The sequence below is a fragment of the Monodon monoceros genome, unplaced genomic scaffold (genome assembly GCF_005190385.1).
Source record: "Monodon monoceros isolate NGI ecotype Baffin Bay Population unplaced genomic scaffold, NGI_Narwhal_1 Super_Scaffold_13, whole genome shotgun sequence".
In the NCBI taxonomy this organism is placed as follows: domain Eukaryota; kingdom Metazoa; phylum Chordata; class Mammalia; order Artiodactyla; family Monodontidae; genus Monodon; species Monodon monoceros.
In genome coordinates, this window is record NW_021703769.1 from 84,180,319 (window position 1) to 84,200,402 (window position 20,084).

General features: G+C 51.2%; 1 protein-coding gene across 9 annotated transcripts in view; it reads left to right on the plus strand.

The window, feature by feature from the left end:
* The first annotated feature begins 1,503 nt into the window (after positions 1-1,503).
* IQCE (IQ motif containing E) overlaps positions 1,504-20,084 on the plus strand; it is a 39,022-nt gene continuing 20,441 nt past the window's right edge. For 5 of the 9 annotated variants that reach the window (XR_003793081.1, XM_029220021.1, XM_029220023.1 and 2 more), the window contains exons 1-10: positions 1,504-1,723; positions 8,363-8,410; positions 9,469-9,514; positions 11,830-11,958; positions 13,388-13,458; positions 16,104-16,217; positions 16,366-16,416; positions 18,302-18,372; positions 19,643-19,715; positions 19,915-19,964. Coding sequence is in view for 8 of the 9 variants with exons in the window: in XM_029220021.1 (XP_029075854.1) it covers positions 1,688-1,723; positions 8,363-8,410; positions 9,469-9,514; positions 11,830-11,958; positions 13,388-13,458; positions 16,104-16,217; positions 16,366-16,416; positions 18,302-18,372; positions 19,643-19,715; positions 19,915-19,964 (689 nt within the window). In the remaining variant the exon portion in view is untranslated. The remainder of the gene's footprint in view (positions 1,724-8,362; positions 8,411-9,468; positions 9,515-11,829; positions 11,959-13,387; positions 13,459-16,103; positions 16,218-16,365; positions 16,417-18,301; positions 18,373-19,642; positions 19,716-19,914; positions 19,965-20,084) is intronic. The other 4 variants (XM_029220022.1, XM_029220025.1, XM_029220024.1 and 1 more) reach the window with 2 other exon arrangements.

Here is a 20,084-nt window from a genome sequence, read left to right on the forward strand (position 1 = left end):
TGAAACAACAGATGCAGGAAGGGCAGGGGGTTTGCGGAGCCCCAGGAGAGGAGCAAGAGATACTGGCGCATAGGTAGGTTAGATCCTGAAAGCACTTGTCTGCCACGTGAACAATACCCCGAGGAAGCAGATAGAAGTTAAGAAGGTGAGAGGCCTGGTAAGATTCACCTTTTATAAACAACTCTGGTGGCAGCTCAGAGGAGAGCATGTGGTTTCTTTTAGGATCCATCAGGGAAGGTGTAAATAGGGAACCAGAACTTGGGGTACAGACTGTACCTGACACCACTCCAGAAACAGGGCTTCACAGAGCAGAGGAGCGCCAATGAGTGAAGGGGATAATTTCAGAACAAATAAAATTTTGCCATTTAAAATACCATTCAAGTAATTGGACCAGCGGCAAAGCGTTACCTGGTAGCTTGTTTTTTTGAGGTGCTCACCATGTGCCAGGCACCATGCTGAATTTTAGCTGTTTTCTCCTTTAGTGCTCACAAAAGCCCTGAAACTGTTTCTACTTTGCAGACAAGGAGACGATGGTGAAACTACTAAACCTGTGCTCCTGAGCACTAACCAGCTTGTGGGGAGACAGCGTCCGACCACCGTGTGGCTCACCCCCTTTGTCGTACAGATGAGGAGACCGAAGAAACGAGGGTCATGGACTCATAATAATTGGTGGTGTTAGAATTCGAACAGTAATAACCTGCCAGGCATTCCTCCTGCTACACCACGCTACCCTGTGTGGAGACTCATTCATTTGTTCACCTCATAACAGTGTACTAACACGGTCACACTGCGCTCACTCTGGAACCGGCAGCTGCACTAAGCGGTTTAGAGATACTGACTCATTTGCTCCTCACCACAACGCTTTTCTCCAGTTTCTATTTGAGGACACAGGCACAGAGAAGTTATGACTTGCCGGGCACCAAATACCTATTGATTGAGCACCTGCTATGTGCCAGACCCTGTTCCAAAGGAGAGAGATACAGCCGTGAACAAAACACAGCCCTGCCCCAGAGAGCTTACATGCTAGACATGGGAAGTTCTTGTAGATCATAAAGGCCAGGGGGCTGGAAAAATAAAGCAGGGCAGGGGGACAGAGTAGATGCCCTTGTATGAAAAGAAAGGGCAGGTTATACTTGCTAATAATTTAAATAAACTTTGCAGCCCAACTCGCCTAAAGATCTTCATGATGCACACTGAATACAGAGAGTGCAAACTCTTATTTTTTATTGTCCTGTGGCTACATCAGAACCCTTGAGCCTAAGGTACCGAGATCAGGAAGATGGTTTTCCGAATGCCAGGCGTTCAGAGCTGGCAGACTGGACACCGCAGAAGCCCCTTGTCCCTTTCATCGTTAACCTAATAAATATTACTATCCGGCTCTGGTGACTAGTGCACAGGTTCACATTGCAGCCTCGGCGGCGGCTGGACTGTTCCAGCTCCGCCCCGCTCTCCGCCTCACACTCTGGGCGCGCAGCCTGTCGATCCGCCGGGGCTCCCAGAGCACGCTTACTGTCGGCCCGCTTCGCGGGGCGCCGGCCACATCCGGGGCTCGGGGGCCCGCGCGGTTGCCATGGCAGCGGGGTCGCGGCGGGCGCGCGGGCAGGCCCCGAGGCTGGCGGTCGGCGGAGCCCCAGAACCGGACGGCCGTACTCGCAGCGCCTAGGGGCGATCGGGCAGCGCCGCCGCCATGTCCCTGAGCACCGGGGAGCCGGCCTCGGAGATGGTAAGCGCGGAGGGCGGAGAGGGCCCCTGGCTGCCTCCCCTCGCCGGGGCGCGGGCTGGAGGAAGGGGGCGCGGGGCCGGCGACCGCCGGTGACAGCTGCCATTGTTGTTACCGCATAAGAGCGGGCCTCCGGCCCCCGCCCGCGTGCGGCTGGCCGAGCGTCGCCGCCCCTCGCCCAGCCTCCAGCCACCTCTAGTCCCCCGCTCGTCCTTGCACCGGCCGTCGCTTCCGGAAAGCCCTCCCGGACACTGCGCCCTCGCTGCTCGGCGCCTGCGAAGCCGGGCCTGTGCCGAGCCAGCGACCGCTGTCCGCCGGGTGACAGAGCTCACTGCGTAAGTGTCCGCCCACCCCGTGCCTCCAGGGCGGGGGACTTGGTTTACCTAGTGTTTCTGGCGCGCCAACCATCTGCTGGAGACATTATTGTGGATGAATAAACTGCATTCCAGTGGCGTGGGGTGGGGTGGGGGAGAACAAGGTAAAAAAACAGATCATGTCCATCAAGTCAGAAAGTGGAAAGTGCGCTGCAGAAAATAAAACAGCCCATGTGACGGAGGTGGATTGGGGAGGCTGCTTTAGACTGGGTGCCAGGAACAGCCACTCTGAGAAGTTGGAGTGTCCTGATGTCACTGATGAGAAGGAGGCAGTCTGGTAAAGATCAGAGACCAGTGGGACCAGCAGGTGCAAAGGTCCTGGGGTGGGAAAGTGCAGTGGTTCCAGGGCCTGAAAGAAAGCTTGCTGGAATCTCCTCAAGGGCATGGGTGTGGATGGAATGGAGCCACGGGCCTGACCATGGAGAGCCTTGCAGGCCATGCACGGAGTTTGAATTTATTCGGGCAACAGTGGGAAGCCTTTGGAGGGCTCCAGACAAAGGGAACCTGGCTCACTTTGCTTCCTTCTCCCAGAGATGGCAGTACCCAGCATGGCTGTACAGAGCTTACCCCAAGCAGGGGCTCAGTGCTGCTGCCACTGGAGCTGCTGAAAGTTTCCTACTTGTCCCTCAAGGCACCAAGTCCTGCCTCATCTGGAAGGCCTGCCCGTCTACAGTGGCCTCAGTTACTGCTCCTTCAACTTTTCATATTGTTATTATAAATGTTATTCATGCCCAGTAGAGAAAATCAATTACCCATAATCTAACTGCCTACAGAAAACCACAGTTAACGTTTGGTGTATTTCCTTCCGACCTTTTTTCAATGCATCTTTTTTTTTCATATGCTTTTTAAAACTTGAGATCATATTTATATTGTTTTGTAACCTTTGCCGTTTCATTTATTCCTAGCATCTTCCCATATCCACACATTTTCAAAAACATGATTTTTAAAATTCTAACTTTATATATATATACATATAACTGAATCACTTTGCTGTACACCTGAAACTAACACAACATTGTAAATCAACTCTACTTCAATTTTTTTAAAAAAAGAAATACATCAAAGACAAATACTCATCTCACTTATGTATGGAATGTAAACAGCAAGGAGTTACCATATTGCACAGGGAACTATATTCAATATCTTGTAATAACCTATAATGGAAAAGAATTTGAAAAAATATATGTCTGATATAACTGAATCAATTTACTGTACACCTGAAACTAACACAATGCTGTAAATCAACTCTACTTCAATTAAAAAATTTTTTTTTAAAAACTCTAACGTGGGAATTCCCTGGCGGTCCAGTGGTTAAGACTCCGTGCTTCCACTGCAGGGTGCACGGATTTGATCCCTGGTGGGGTAACTAAGATCTCGCCTGCCGTGTGGCGTGGCCTAAATAAATAAATAAATAAGTATTCTTGACAATTACTACTCATGCAAAAATGGAAAGATAATATTTTTAAAAAATTAAAATTAAAACGCTAACCTAATAGGATAGCCCTATTTTTACTCTCCATTTCCTTGCTTTTACTCTTTTTTTTTTAATTTATTTATTTTATTTACATTCATTTTTGGCTGCATTGGGTCTTCATTGCTGCACGCGGGCTTTTTCTAGTTGCGGCGAGCGGGGGCTACTCTTCCTTGCGGTGCGAGGGCTTGTCATTCCGGTGGCTTCTCTTGTTGCTGAGCTCAGGCTCTAGAGCACAGGCTCTAGAGCACAGGCTTCGTAGTTTTGGCGCACGGGCTTAGTTGCTCCGTGGCATGGGGGATCTTCCTGGACCAGGGCTCGAACCCGTGTCCTGTGCATTGGCAGGCAGATTCTTAACCACTGCACCACCAGGGAAGCCCACTTTTACTCTCTTGTTTTCATGTTTGTGCTGTTAGAAGCAATGCTGCTGTAAACGTTCTTGCACATAGAAGCGTTTGTTAAGCCCCTTATACATGCCGGCCTCTGAGGACACAAAGACAAGCTGAGCCCCAGTGCCTTGGTCTCCAGGAACCCAGTCTGTGGAAGAGGCTGGGGCAGGGCTCTCCGGGCACTTAGGAGACTCGCCGCCCTTGGCCCAGGCTAACTGGCAATTTCTCTGCTGAGCTTACGTCTGTTGTCAACCAGACAAGAACCTCCTGTGAACAGGCACTGTCCAGTCTGTCCAATCCCCCGAGTCCCTTGGAACACAGCCGCCTCTGGGCTTGCTCATGAACTTCACAGAGCACTTACCGCGGTGCCAGGGAGCCCACTGTGCCGTGGCCGTGAGCAGGCCCCGCTGGCCAGGGCAGAGCCACAGGGGTGAAGTGGAGCCTGGGCGTGGTCCCTGGTGATTTAAGGGCCAACGCTTCTAAAAGGGCTCACAGTTTCTAGAGCAAGATAATAAGAGCATTTACAGGGCGTTTACTACTTGTAAGATTCTCTGTTCCCTGCTCTCCGGCTCTCCCTGCTCTAGAAGCCTTTGTCCACCAGGTCCAGCATCTGGGCCCTTCAAAAGTAGTTTCTATTGCCTGCTCTTTCCCCCTGTATATTGGTCACACTTTCCTGTTTCTCTGTGTGTCTCGTCGTTTTTTGTTGAAAGCTAGACATTTAGATAATATATCACAGCAGCTCCTCCCCCCGGGGTTGATGTCGTTTGCTCAGTCGTTCGTTTATGTGCTGAGTGACTCGGCTGAGCTAACGTGTGAAGTCGATTTCCCTGCACCGTGCAGCCTCTGTTTCCCTGCTCAGATATCTTCTTGTTTGAATCTTTTAGCCCAACTACCTAGGGGTTACCCTTGGGTCAGCAGAAGTCACTTGTTGGTCAGAGGTTGTGTTTCAGACCTTGGGCCAGTCAGATTTTCGCCCTTGACCATTGAGTGGTGTGTGTGTGTGTGTGTGTGTGTGTGTGTGTGTGTGTAGGCTGCTGTCACAGTTCAGGGGTTTACATTTTTGCCCACGTGCAACGGGGAACTAGCGCATATGGGTTTTCCCTCTCCCATCTCTCCTGAGAGGGCTACCTTGGACATGCGTGTGGCTCTCTGGACTTCCGGGGATGCCTGTCATTGTACTTTGAAGCCTGGCTTCCTGGGGTCTGCTCTTGGGTCAGGGTAGTTTATCATTCAGCCAGGGTTTTGTCAGCAGCTGCGCGAAAGCCCCAGCACCACCAGGGCTCGCGCCCTTGGGTTGACGTGGGTGCAGCGTGGGGACTGTGTCTGCGTCGGCCCAAGCCTGCTCTGACAGAGCACTCCAGGGCTTGCCAGCGGCCTCCCTGAGCCTCGGGGCTGACCGCGACCTCAGGAGGGCGCTCTGGGCTCTTCACCTTCCGGTTGCTCTGCCAGTGAACTCTCTGCTGCGTGACCGCGGAGCTGGGGGCCTCGGGATCGCTCCCCACTTTGTCTGCAACTTGGCAATGGAATCAGGGAGGCATGCAATTCTCCACTCTCTGGTGCAAATACAGTCAGTCCCCTCGGCACGGCCGTCGTCCTGCCTCTCCCTTTGGGGAGGACCTCTGGGCCACTGCACAGCAGGGACAGCGCAGTGTTTCCCCAGAGTGACACTCCTTCTGGGCCTGCCCTCCCTGCGTGGACCTTCTGCTCTACAAGCACAGGGGAAGTCTTAGCCTGCCGCCTCTGGGGTAGAGCTTACACCCTGCTTCTGGGAGCTGGTGGCACGGGATCCACCACCACCCCTGTTGTGTTGACTGCACCCGCCTGGAGGAGAGCTCTCTGGAATCCTTTCTATCAGATGGAGACGGGGAGCTGAGGGGTGCCTCTGACTCTCGACGTTCTTCCCTGGACTTAGTAGATTTTTTTGAATCAATTTTTCTCCATAGCTGTGTGCTTTTGTCAGTTTCCAGAAAATGCAAAAGATTGTTTCGTGGCTTCTTCTGTTAAAGGGTTGTTTCTTGAGGAGAGGGCCTTCCACGCTCTGGAAGATGCCTCCTGGATGAATGCATTCCTTCCCTGCTTTTACCATATACTAAGTCCCCGTATGTTCCTGCATCTCTTTCTGGACACTATGTCTTTTTTCCCCAGTATTTTAATTAGTATATATTTAATGCTTTAAAAATCCTGGTAGGAGAACGTGTCCTCCTTGTCGACGAGGAAGCTGCGATGCAGAGGGGTGAGGGGCATGGCCACCATCCCCGCCCTGCGATTCCTGACTCACGGTGCATGAATGCGATCTCGTGTAGGAATGCGTGGCAGCTCAGAGCGTACTTGGAGAAGGAAGAATGACTCGGCCGTTAACGTGCGCTTTTGTTTCTTTTTTTAATACTGTGTATGGTCTCTTTCATGCTGCTGACTGAGGGGTGGATCTTGGGCTGTTCTATGATTTCAGATACTTATATTTTGCTTGTTTAGTTCCTTCTGACTGGCAGGATGGAGGGTGGCAGAGTTTGAGGAGGACTGACTGGGGGGGAAAGCGATGGTGTGGGTGAGCCCACCTATGAACACAGAGACCACTTCGCTGTGTTCACCACACACGTAACCTCATTCCCTCGTAGAAACTGCAGGTCCTTAAAAAGTTTTCAAGACTTTATTCAGAACAAAGAATAGTGACAAGTATTCACAAAAGAAAGTATTGCTACTTTTCTATGCAGTTGTTAACAGCTCACCTTCATCTTTGGCGGGCTGCCCTTTGTGATGCCAGGGGACGAAGACAGAGCCTTTGACTGGCTTTCCTGATCTTCTACATCGTGTGTATACCACCAGTTCCCTGCCTTCCCTGCCTCAATTTTGCACATCATTTCCATGTACTCGGTTCAATGAAAACTTTACAACTATCGTTTGCTATTTATACCTTAAAATGTCACCTAAAGTTAATGACATCAAAAAAGTAATTCAGTGGCTGATTTTTTAAAGATCCTGTTTGTTTGGAACGCACTACCTTCCCCTCGTCCCCCGAATCCAGTCCCTCTGCACCCTTACGCTGGACTCTCCGTGTTTCAGAGGCACGCACCGGAAGGGCGCCCCCTGTGACAGCTGCCCCCGTCCGTGTGGCTGTGCGGCCCTCGTTTTTAGTAGGAGTTCAAGCTGCCGGCAGAATTGTTGCTCATGTACTGATAAGTTAAGCTTGTAGACGACACACGTGCTTTCCGGAATGCAGTCCAGTCCCGCTACAGCACTGCATGGACCCGGCTACACTCCAGACAGCTCGCTGAGACGCAATTACACTGCCACCCAGATATGGCACTGTTGGTTCATCATAGGGGCATTCAGTCCTCACTTCAGTAGCAGCGTTTTAGGTCAACTGTACGGTATGGTGAAGGGATTTTAGAAATTGTTCTGCTTTCCCTCCTTGTAGGGTTTAAACCTGAGTAAGTGTGTTAACACAGACACATCATTCTCTTGGGAAAGTTCCCTTTTCTCCTTGACATGCCCGTGCCGATGTTAGTACAGATTTTATTTCACTCCCTGGGCCAGGGCAGATCACTAGAATCAGAAGGTAGGAACCTCTATACGCCCAAATAACTTGTGTACTGATGGATACGTGAATGACTGATTTGTTCTCACCAGGATGTAGTCACAGGTTCCTTGTGCTTTGATACAAAGATGAAATACTTTTATCAAGAACCGTTCGTTGGGGGAGGGATAAATTAGGAGTATGGGATTAACAGATACACGCTACTGTATATAAAATAGATAAGCAACAAGGATTTACTGTGTAGCGCAGGGAACTATATTCAATATCTTGTAATAGCCTATAGTGAAAAGAATCTGAAATCTGTATATATGTAACTGAATCGCTGCTGTACAACTGAAACTAACACAGTATTGTAAACCAACTATACTTCAATTAAATTTAAAAAAAAAAGAAGCGTTTGTCAATTCTGTGGAGACGGTGTCGCTAGACTGACAGGCCTGGAGCAGCCCTGCCAGCAGAGTTTTGGTTTTTTTTGCTTTTTTTTAAACATCTTCATTGGAGTATAATTGCTTTACAATGGTGTGTTAGTTTCTGCTTTATAACAAAGTGAGTCAGTTACACATATACATACGTTCCCATATCTCTTCCCTCTTGCGTCTCCCTCCCTTCCACCCTCCCTATCCCACCTCGGTGGTTTGTGACCACCTAGAGGGGTGGGGCCAGCAGAGTTTTGTTCTGTGTCCCCATCTGTTCCTTCGGATGCGACGGGACAGACCGGCTGCTCCTGCTGTGAGTGTTGTGGACGGATGCTCTGAGTTGGATGGGGGCTCTGCGGCCGCAGCACCGCCTGGCCCGGCCGCTCCCACTCTGTCAGGGTGACTGTGGAGCCAAGCTGGTGCCTGAAGCTTTCGCTGTTTGCATCTCTTCCTCCAGGGAGATGACAGCCTGTCTGCAATAACCTTCGACTCTGACTCAGAGACGGTGAGTGCAGGGGAGGGGAGGCGTGGCTGCGGTACTCACACGCGGTCTCCCCACAAGTGCTGTGTTTAGTGCCCCATCACAAATTCCAAATGCTGCTCCGAGTCTGAAAAGCTCCAGGCCCTCAGGTGGATTTGAATAACTTAGATTATAATTTTAAAACTTTTACCCAGAAGTTAGTCGTGAGCTGAGTACTTTTGAGGCTGATGACAAGTTCCTGTCCTGCACCTGGTTTTGGCCTGCACTCCCCCCGACCCCAGCCCCCCAATCCTGACACGTAACGGCGGAGGCGGGGGTCGGGAGCAGAGCTCCATGATGCAGTCGGAGGCTGAGGTGTGAGAAAGGAGACCTTGGCAGGTGCTCGCCTCCCAGCAGATAAATTCTAGCCTAACCACAGAACGTAGCCCTGGGGGAAGGCGGCCCCAGCACGTCCCACCACAGCTCTAGGGACTCCAGGGGCAGCATCCTGGGCCTGTTGTCTGAGGCGCAGGACCTCCACAGAGCTAAGAGTGTTCCCTCCACGCCACTGAGGGCACGGGCCCAAGATGCTCCCGGGAGGAGGAGGGATCGGGACCAGTCTCCTGGGGGAAAGTCAGCCTGCACAGAGCACTTCAGTGTTCCCGCTGGCAGGGAAGTAAGTGGGGTTCTGTGTCCGGCGTGAAGCAGATCGGGGAGGAAGGCATGGCAGGGGCCCCCGGGTTCCAGGCGGGCCACCCCTGCTGCACCTTCCCCTCTGCCTCACTCTCAGGTTTCATCTTGCTGAGTCCCCCCTGCGGACAGTCACACCCCCGTGCTCCAGGGGGGCATGGGGACAGCTGGTGGTACCTTCAGGGCGGATTTGAGGCGGCACACCTCTGTCTGTGCTGGACGCAGGCCGGGCTGCTGCTCCTGTGTCTGGGGGCGCCTCCCTGTGCCCTGTTCCCTCCTTTGCGCGCACTCTGCTTTGGCCAGTTAATCTGCCGCCCCTGCGCATTCTGAACACCCCGGTGCTTCCTGGTTGGGACCGTTGGGGCTGCTCGAGAAGGCTCAACCCGCTTTCCCTCGTTTCTTCTTCCTTTCAGAAAGCGAAAAGGAAAAGTTTCCACAGACCTCCCCCTACGTCACCGAGTAAGTATGACCAGGCCCCTGTCCCTCAAGTTTCCACAGTTTAACTCAGAAAATGGTGGTTGGAAGCCCTCCTTCCCCAGCGTCCTGCGAGGAAGATCAGGACCGCCTTCTTCTCTGAACCCTTAGGACCACTGAGGCAGGGCCCGCGAGGGCTGAGGTCCCGAGCTGTCACTGTCCCATTGAGCCCCCCTCCTCCCTCCCACACACACAATGCTTCGCGGCCTTTCATGTTCTCTTTCTCAAGTCGCCATACGCTTCCCAGCGCTGCCAAAGTGAAGGCAACGCAGGATTTATTCCTTGAGACACAAAGCTGTTCATCTGGGTGCTTTGCTGAATTTTATGTTTCCCGAGGCCTTTGTGACAAACCAAATCCTAGACCGGCTTCCTTTTGCTGTGCACAAGCCTGTGGCCTTGCCTGACTTATTATCTATGTGTGTGTGTACAATATGTGTATGCTTACATTTCTTATATACATAAGTATTTGAAACATACTGTCTTATATATGACACACTCAGAGAATACAAGTGAACTTTCATATTAGCCCAGGAACAACATAATCGGAAAGATAAATTCCTGCAAAGAGAAGAAAGCATGTTTTATATTACAAACAAATACAGGCGTTAGAAAGAAGCCATCTAGCAATCTGGAGTTTGGAGGTCCTGGCTCTCCTTCCGTGGAGAAAATTGAGAATTGATATAAAGTGAAAGTATGGGTGTTTGTGTTTTAAACCTTCTCTTTTCAGCCCATTTTGTTTCAGTCCTTCTTGTCTAGAAAGTACATAAGGTAAATGTCAGACATCTCTCATTATTCTTGCTGGAAGTCAAGCATTTCAAGTGTTGAAAATGCTAGTAATCAAATTACTCTTATCTCGATTTCTGTAAATGTCAGAATTGTGTTTCACGTAATTTAGGATGGCCAGAACCCCCAAAGCATTAAAACCCCCTGAGAGGTGTGCTGTCACCAGTGGCCCTGCCCCTGCCCGCCCCCCAGCGTGCTCTCCCCCGGCCATGCCTGACACCTGTTCCCGCAGCAGCGCTGATCCCAGGCACCTTGCTCATCCAACATGGACACTGCGACAGGACGCTCTGTGTCCCCTCCCTGGGACACCCCCAGCCCGCCCTCCTAACACTCCCTTAAGAGGTGTGCGCCTGTCTGATTTCTGGGCCGTGACAGAAGGAGTCATGCCTGTCCCGTTCACTTAATAAGTGGTTCTCTTCACTGCCCGGTCCGGGGCCACGTGGGTTTGCAGCTACCTGCGCTCTGAGATTTTCGGGCCTCACAGTGCTCCGAGGAGGCCGGGGCGGGTGGCCAGTTTCCGGTCCTTCCACGCCGACAGGTTTGCACCGCCTGCTGCCTTTTTTCTTCTTCCTTCACAGCTCTATCCATAGGCGTGCATGTTTGGGAATCCTTACTACTTATCGATAAATCCCATACATTTAGGAGGGAAATGTCGTTTGTGGGTTTTTTCCGATCACTAATTTACCTTCATAAATGAGCACTTAGATGCATGTTTAAAGTTTGGAAGCCCTTCCAAATATCCTGGAAGTGGAGCACAGTGGTCCTGGATGAGTGGAAATGCCTCAGGGTCCAATGTGTCTTTACTCCTTCACCCTAAACAATAATGGGAAAATTTCCATAAATTCTGAAGCCGTGGAAAAATCTTAGAAATTTTAAAAATTAAATGTATCAGATTTAGAATCCCAGGACCTTCTACAGATATAAATTTCTTTGGTATTTAAGAAATATAGGCATGTTTTATGAATAGCTTGGTTTTGCATAAGTTTGCATAATCTCCATAAGATTCCAGATTAAAATATAATTTTAAAACCTTTCCATTGTTTTGATGACAAAATCAAAAATACCCTGGAAAAATGTAATTTTTTCCTCATTTCTTCTAGCCGTTTTACATATCAAGTTCTAAATATTATTACTTGCACGCTATGTATTGACAGCAACATGGAAAAATATTTACAGTGTTAAGTATAAAGGATACAAAATTGTGTGTTCACTATGACTGCAGCTATATAAAAATACATATGCATCTGAAAAAATTGAATGGGAAATTAAGTACTGTAATATTGGTAGAATTTTAGATTCATATTTTAAAATAAATGTCCCGTTATTTCTCTATAGTAAAAAGTAAAAAACAAATGTAAGTATACCTACGAGTCATAACTATAGTTTTAATTTTGTCAGGATCTGGGGTTGTCACGTCCTTGTAAATATTTTGCTTTATCATTTTTGTCTCTCTGAAGCACATATGTTGAGCGGGCATTGATACCTTGCACCTCTAAAACCACACATTGGCTTTTCAGAGTCACCTTATCACTCTAAGCCGGGAAAAGTGGCCTCCTGGAGGTCTCTGAGGACAGCCGGCAGTGTGCCTCTCGGGAGCCGAATGTCCTTAACCCCCCAGAAGCTGTGGCTGGGAAGCTCAAAGCAAGGTATGTGGTCGCCTGGGAGAAACCCTTCCTGCTCAAGGGGAGCGTCTTAGAAATCTCGGGTGGTGACTTGGCACAGAGCGTTTAATACGACTCGTTTGAGCCGCACTGTTTTTGATCTTCTCAAAGACATCGCGCCTCACGGCTTTTACGCAGCATGTGGTGTGGTTCCTGACGTTTGCCACCTGGGTCTTGGCTTGTCTGGGCGCTGCGGGAAGTCGTGTTTTGGAGCTGCTCCTGCTGGCTTGAGGACTTGTGTGAGCTGTCCCGTGTCACACCGGCAGCTTGAGATTGGGTGTGCCGGGGATACGCACACCGCGGGAGTGGGCAAACGCCACACATCAGGGCTTTGTTTATTTTGCGGGCCGGTGGCTGGACGTTTCTCACACACCACTGGTCTCCCTAAGCTTTCTTCAACCCTGAAGACTGATTATTAGAGGCAGCGCCTTACGTTGTCTCTGCTTGTGCCTGTCATACTAAATCCATGCACGTTGAAACCAGGAGGTCTGACCCCAGCCCTGAAATCAGACCTCACCTTGGAGCGTGCATGGACCAACAGCCCCCCCCCAGCAGCACCCCTGACGATTTGACCGAAGCGGAAAGAATGCAGAGGTCAAATCTCAGGCGTTCTGCCAGCCACGGTGAGCACGTTGATGGTGACACAGCCACGACTGAGGAACAGCAGAGCGGAAGGGTATGGGGATTGGTGGGTGTGCTCTGACAGTGAGATCTGGGGCTCCCTCAGTCAGAGTGTCCTGAGGACAGTGGCCCCTGAAAGTCCATCCTGCCCTCCTAGAAAGCGGCTTTCCCGATGTGGACAGAGACATCGTCCGGGGCTTCAGTGGTGCCTATCTCCCTAAACTTGGAGTTGTATTTAAATTTGTTGTATAAATCTCAGAAATGAAAACTGCAAGGATAATAAAAACCCCAGATGTCACCAAAAAGAATCGGTTGGTTTTCATGTTTCCGTCTTCCTGCCTGGTCTTACCCACGTGCTTCCTCCCTCCTTTACTGCTTTGCTTGTCGGCCCTGGCCCCGTGGGAAGCACAGAGGAGCCTTGTCCTGGTGCCAGGGATGGTCACCTTGCCGCACCGCTAGCTGGCAGCGCTGCTTCAGGCTGGTGTGTTTCAGAGTCCTGACCCCTTAGCGGTCACATGGGAGCAGAGGGCAGTGTACACTGTACCTGCCGTTAGACATCGGACTGGGTGCTGTCATCTGCGTAATTAAGCCCCGTGTTCACATCTTTTAGTTTTCTCTTGCTTTTTCTTTCTGTATCAATACCGGTTTTGGTTTCCTTACTTCTGGGGAAAGAAGTTAAAAAAAGAAAAAAAAAGAATAATTTCATTAACCTCCAGGTTTCCCTTAAGGTGTGGCCAAGAATTCCTTCTACTTTGCAGACAGTCTTTTCAGAGGGTTGTGTGTCTCCCTGCAGGTTATGTTCCTGGGACCCCTGTCTACAGAGAGAAGGAGGGCATGTATGACGAGATCATTGAGCTGAAGAAGGTAGCGTTTCCCTCTGTTCTCTGTTGACTTTAAGCGGGAAAGCCCTCGGTAACGTGGATGGAAAGTCACACCTGTGCTGGGATGTGTCACGTGGGAAATAGGAGCTGTAGAGTGACAGCTGAGTTTAAACCCCGGCCCGGTGCCTGAGCAGCTGGGCGGCACTGGCTCACGGAGAGGGCCTCGAGCCCGCTGTGAGAGGAGCCTGGACAGCAGTTAGAGCCCGCCGTGCTCTGCTTCTCCGGCCCCGACGGTGGACAGCACCCGGGGAGGTCTAGATTAACTCCAGTCCCTCTGCTCCCTGAGACTTGGCCTTATGATAGGTCTTTTGGTGTTATTATTATCAATAACTTCCCGTTTGCATAATTCTTTGGTGTTAAGGGCATTTCACAGGCCTGATCTCAGTTGATGTCCACAAGGGCCCCAAGAGATATAGGTCATAGCCTTGAGATTCAGAGAGGTGAGTAGTCTCTCCAAGGTTAACCAGTAGTAGCACCAGGATTTCCATCAAGGTCACCTGCCACCCGTTCCCTAAGGCACAAACTGTACTGCAGTAAATGACATCATCCTCACCGCTACACCAAACCGGTCTTTAACAGCCACACATATTCTTGTGCCGCTGGAGAAATGACTGGGCTTCCTTCCCTTCCGTCACGTGAGTCTGTTCACAGACCTGACGTCCCGACCCCACCCCTGCCCCGCCAGCTGAGCCGCGTCCGGAGGGCTGTGATCAGTCTGGGCAGCGTTAAGCAGGGCGTTGGCAGCCAGCGTGCCCAGAGCACGTGAGGAGTCTAGAAGCCATCTCGCCTGAGGGGCACCGGGCCAGGGGGCGTGGACGGGACCCAGCCCTCACCCGCGGGAGCTGCACAGCAGCGCAGGGCCCGCCCGATGAGTCAGGACGTCCCTGTCCAGAGATGTGTTAAGCGAATCGGGCACCGCAGGGAGGGTTGCTATCTTGGTGAGGGCACCGTACCGCGTGAGCTCTGAGAGCCCTGAACAATCGCCGCAGCGACACTCTCGGGAGGAACCTGCCTGGGGCCAGAAGTGGGTCTCTGGGTAAAATGATGCTAACTTCACTCAAACTAAATAAGCCGAGGCTTCTCTTCAGAGAGGAGAGACTTTTATCTTCAAGACTCCGTCGCTCTGGCAGCTGGAGCATCAGGGTAGTTTTTCTCGGGCAGGTAATGCCTCAGTTTCCTGTAGAAAAACAGGGATAATCATAATACAATTTCATAGGGTTTTGTGAGGATTCGATAAAATAATCCACGAAGGGGCTTTAGTACAGAGTTTGTAGCTGTGCTAAGCACGAGGAATAGGGAAAAGTGAGTGCACTTTTCTGGAATCCATATTTCTGGAAGCAGAATTTCCGGTATTGGATTTCTTATCTTTCCCAGTGACCGTACATTAATTGACTAATTCACTAAACACTTGTGAGGGCCAGTATCTCTCCTGCCGGCTGTGGCCACGTGGCCGACTCCCCAGGCTTCCCTCAGTGGGACGCACACTTGGTTGGAATTGTCCTTCCAGTGCTGGGGGCTGGCTGTGTTCAGACACTTCGGACTCTCTTCTGAGCACTACGAGTCCCTTGAAAGGAGAAGGGCTTCTCCAGGATAACTGGCTAATTTGGGTGCAGGCTGGTGCTGGAAGCCGGTTAACCACGGCACTAGCTGACCCGTGTGGGCATTTCCGGATGAGGCTTACGAGCACTGGCTTAACCTTACGCTTTTCAGGCTGTGGGGTTTCCCGGACTAGGGAAAAGCTTTTTCAAGTGAGGACGTTGAAAACAAACTTTAAAAATACCCTACCATCACCATTTCATAAAAGAACTATATATGTCCGAAATAATAGAAAGGGCATAATTTCAAAATACAGGAGAGTGGTAAAAATTGAATAAACTTAGTTTTATGGGGCTTCCCTGGTGGCACAGTGGTTGAGAGTCCGCCTGCCGATGCAGGGGACGCGGGTTCGTGCCCCGGTCCGGGAAGATCCCACATGCCGCGGAGCGGCTGGGCCCGTGAGCCATGGCCGCTGAGCCTGCGCGTCCGGAGCCTGTGCTCCGCAACGGGAGAGGCCACAACAGTGAGAGGCCCGCGTGCCGCAAAAAAAAAAAAACAAAAAAACTTAGTTTTATGAAAAACTGACAGTCTTCCCTCTAAGTTCACCCCAGACTGGTGAAAAGTTCATCCACAGGTAAACGTTTGGGAACCACTGCTCTGACCAACTGAGCCTTAGTTGAGGATAAGAATTTTAAATGGACATAAGACTATGATGGTATGTGGTGTGTGAAGAACATGGGCTTTGTCATACGGACGTGGAGGAGAGCATGTCACATGGGCATCTTCCAGAAGTGCTGCTGGGAGTATCGATTGGTGGAGCAGCGTTTGTCTGTGGCAGGGGTGCTGCTGGCATTGTGTGGGGCAGAGTTCCTAGTTGCCTGGGTAGCCCTGCACCTAACGGGGCATTTACCCCCCGGCCCAGCCTTCACTGTGACGTCCAGACCTCCCTCACCCACTGCACACGCAACACCCTGATTGGGAACCAGGCAGCTTGTAAAACACCTCTCCAACTCAGTGTTTCACCAGGATGTGTGTGTGTGTGTGTGCACGGTGTGTGTGTGTGTGTGTGTGTGTGGTCCTTCTTTCCTTCAGTCATTACACGTGCAAAAAAGCAACGTGGATCTGATGAGAACAAAGCTTCGGCGCTTAGAAGAGGAAAACAGCAGAAAGGACCGGCAGATAGAGCAGCTTTTGGATCCGTCCCGAGTAAGTTCCTGGCCCTGCACGGCGGTGCCCCGAGGCAGGTGTGGGGCGTCACAGGCTCCTCTCAGCAGGCCAATGCGGGGGGGGGGGGGGGGCGGGAGGGCGTGGCTAGACCACATCTTGTCTTCATTCCTCAATCTGCTTCCCACAGGGCCCAGATTTTGTTCGGACTCTGGCAGAGAAAAGGCCTGATACTGGCTGGGTGAGTATAATCTCCAGCAAAACAGGTAACCGGTCCACTGAAACCTTACCTTCCAAACAGCCTTTAGAGAGATGCCTTTTCTCCACAGCACTCATACCAGAGGAGGAGCAGATTCGGGGAAGGGCTCGGGACCTCCTGAAACCCTACTCCCCGGAGCCGTAGGGATTCAAGAAGATGCTGGGGGGCTCTTAGTGGGAGTGAGAGGGAGGCTGAGCAGGCTTAGCACAAAGGCCGGAAATACACTGTAGAAAAAGGTGGTCACAGTGGGGGGACTTAGCCCATCACACCTAAGAAACACACATCAGGCTTAACAAGTGATACTGATTTAAGACAGAGAAACAAAGCAGAAATAGAATTAGACCTTAAAACACATACAAACCCCTCTTGTGTGTTATGTAATAATACATAACAGATTGAATGAAACAAAATTATGGCAAATGGAGCCATTATGATTAATGCTGTGGCAATAAACTATAGCAGTTGGAGAAAAATGTATCACAATAAACCTCACGAGTCAAGGAAGTACATTTTTTAAAAATCTGATATGCTAAAAGAAAACTGGAAAGGATCCAATTTTGAGATTATTGAACACAAAAATCACATTAATGATGCAATTAATAATGGGTTTGATGACATAACCTTAAAATTTATAATAAAAAGGGCTTCCCTGGTGGCCCAGTGGTTGAGAGTCCGCCTGCCGATGCAGGGGACACAGGTTCGTGCCCCGGTCCGGGACGATGCCACGTGCCGCGGAGCGGCTGGGCCCGTGAGCCATGGCCGCTGAGCCTGCGTGTCCGGAGCCTGTGCTCCGCAACGGGAGAGGCCACAACAGTGAGAGGCCCGCGTACCGCCAAAAAAAAAGAAATACTTGCCCGTGTGCACAAGGAGGACCGGCCGGGAGTTTCTGTAATAGCAAGAGTGGATTACAAATTAAGCATCTATCAGTAGAGGAACGGGTAACTAGAATAACATCGATCTGTAGGAACTAGCGGGGACAGATCACCAAGACGGCCTATTGAGTGAAAAGAACAAGCTGCAGAATGATGTGGGGGGGGCACCATTTGTGTAAACAACAGCGAAATGCCAGACCTTCAGGGGCTGTGCACACGTGTGTGCGCGTGTAATAAGGCCTAGAGAATGCACAGGAAGTTGATAACAGTATTTAGTTGACAGGGGTCAGCTCCAAGGATATAGTGTCATCTATAATTTTTTTTCAAGAAAATGTATTCATGTATTACTAGTATAATTAAAAATTACCGTAAAATCCAGTTAAAAAGTTGTTTGACTCTTCAAAAAGAAAGAAAGGGATGTTCTTTCGGGAGTACAGGGTGTTATCTCCCAAAGTGCCCCATGAACAGAGAACAGGAGGCATGGAGACGGAAGGGCGTCTCAAGGCCTCTGTCCGGCTGCCCGGCCTCCTCCAGACCCGCTCCCTCCCAGGGGCGTGCTGGGGACCGGGGTGTCCTGGGCGGGCTAGGCTTGGTGAGTTTTACATCCAGGGACTGAGGTGGCTTCCTCGAAGGTAACCATGCAGCAGCCTGTCCTTCCTCCAGAGGGTGGCTGTGGAATGGGAGGGAGGGGATGGTGGCACCTTTTGAGTGGGAGCATCCCCTGTGGCCCCACTCACCGGCCCCTCTGCTCTGAGCGGGCAGGACAGCCCGGCCCTGTCTCTCCAGCTGAGTCTAGAAGAGACGCCAGCACTGATGGGGAGGACAGCTAAGTAGGAAGGCGCTCTGGCAGGAGGCTGTGCAGGTGCTGCCGGGTCAGCGGGCCAGGGACACCCAACCCCGCCCGGGAACGGGGCCGGCTGAGCCACTGGCGGGAGGGGGAGGGCCAGGCCATGGCTGCAGAGACGTCAGCTTGACGTGTCCTGTTGCCTTGGCAGGTGATCAGTGGGCTAAAGCAGAGGATTCTCAAGCTGGAGCAGCAGTGCAAGGAGAAGAACCACACCATCGAGTACGGAGCCTTGCGGGGCCGGCCGGGGCCGGGGGGGTGGCCCAGGCTCGGGAGGGGCCCGCTGGGCGCGCATCTGGCCTGCCTCCGGCTCCACGTCCACACTCGCTATGCCCTCAGCTCCAGCTTCCGTTCCCACCCTGCCCCCACGTCTGTGTCCAGCATTGCCATTCACCAAAACAGGACCGTGAACAGCCGTGCCTCTTCCATCCGACCCTAAGGAGCAGTGTTCCCCTTTCCTCTTTTCTTGTTCCTGTTCCACTGAAGAAGTGCTTTCTCTCCTTAGTCTTCTGTGGTCACTTTTCATCTCCAATATGAATTGTATAGACCTTGATACAAGCCCTTAACGCTTGGTCATCTCCGCTACCTGCTTCTCTCGCTGTCACGCACTATCCTGGTGCTGTTTTTTTTTGCGGTATGCGGGCCTCTCACTGCTGCGGCGTCTCCCGTTGCGGAGCACAGGCTCCGGACGCGCAGGCTCAGCGGCCATGGCTCCAGGCCCAGCCGCTCCGCGGCATGTGGGATCTTCCCGGACCGGGGCACGAACCCGTGTCCCCTGCATCGGCAGGCGGACTCTCAACCACTGCGCCACCAGGGAAGCCCCCCTGGTGCTGTTTTTAGGGCAGCAGCGCGGACTCCTTTCCTGCTGTTTTATCACAGAGGAGAGCCTTTCCTAGCTGTGTTTGAGTTTACTTAAGGAAATCTGAGTTTTCACTTTCTGTTGTATCCTCTTTATACAGTAGAACCCCCCTCCTTTGTTTCTTGCTGGAATCGTCAACTTTAAAATTTTTATCATTTGCCGATTTCTTCTGTGTCTCAGAATCCTGAACTCTGTAACTTTACTTTCATTTCTCTGTTAGAGCCTTTTCCCTAAAGTCTGTTAAGTGTTGAGAACAAGGGGAATTATACAGACAATACGACTTGAAAAAAATGATTCTCTTTCCTTTAAAGAACCATTCCCCCCACCTTCCCCAAAGATGACTCTTCCCGTCTAACCCTGAGGTCTTTCTTCACAATTACTGTGGTCTTGCCGGAGTCGGTTACCTCACCCTGGAAAGGGGCAGGTCCAACAAGGAAGGGCCCTGTGGGTGTGAGAATTCTCTCCTCAGCCTTGTGCAAGGCCACGGCCAGCTGAGGGCCGGCTCAGGCTTCACTTCCCAGCCCGGTTCTCTTCCAAAGCCCATCCTTCTCCCATGTTCCGGGAAACAGGCTTCCTCTTGCTCTGCCCACGAATGCTGGCACTGCCATGTCAACTCTGAACTTGGGTTTTTAGCAAACTGCAGACTGATATGAAGACCACTAACTTGGAGGAGATGAGGATCGCCATGGAGACGTATTACGAGGAGGTGCGTGCCCTCCTGCCCCGGGGCGGGGGGCGGGGTCGGAGGGTGGGGGGCCAGCTGCACTGAGGGGCCCTCTTCTAGTTCATCTTAACTTGAACACAAATCAGCAACTTAGTGCTCACTTCCTGCCACTGGGCAGAAGTCAGGAATCACTGCAGTTTTTTCATTTTGTATTAAATGCATTTAAATTTGGTGTTTACAGATTCATCGTCTCCAGACTCTCCTGGCAAGTTCTGAAACGACAGGAAAGAAGTATGATCCTCTCCTTAGGAGCCATGTTTCATATGTTGTTTTCATGTTAAACTGCTGTCACAGCAGGGTAGGCCTTATGTGGAGCCTGCAGACACTGCCCTGACTTGGGAGCCTGCGCCC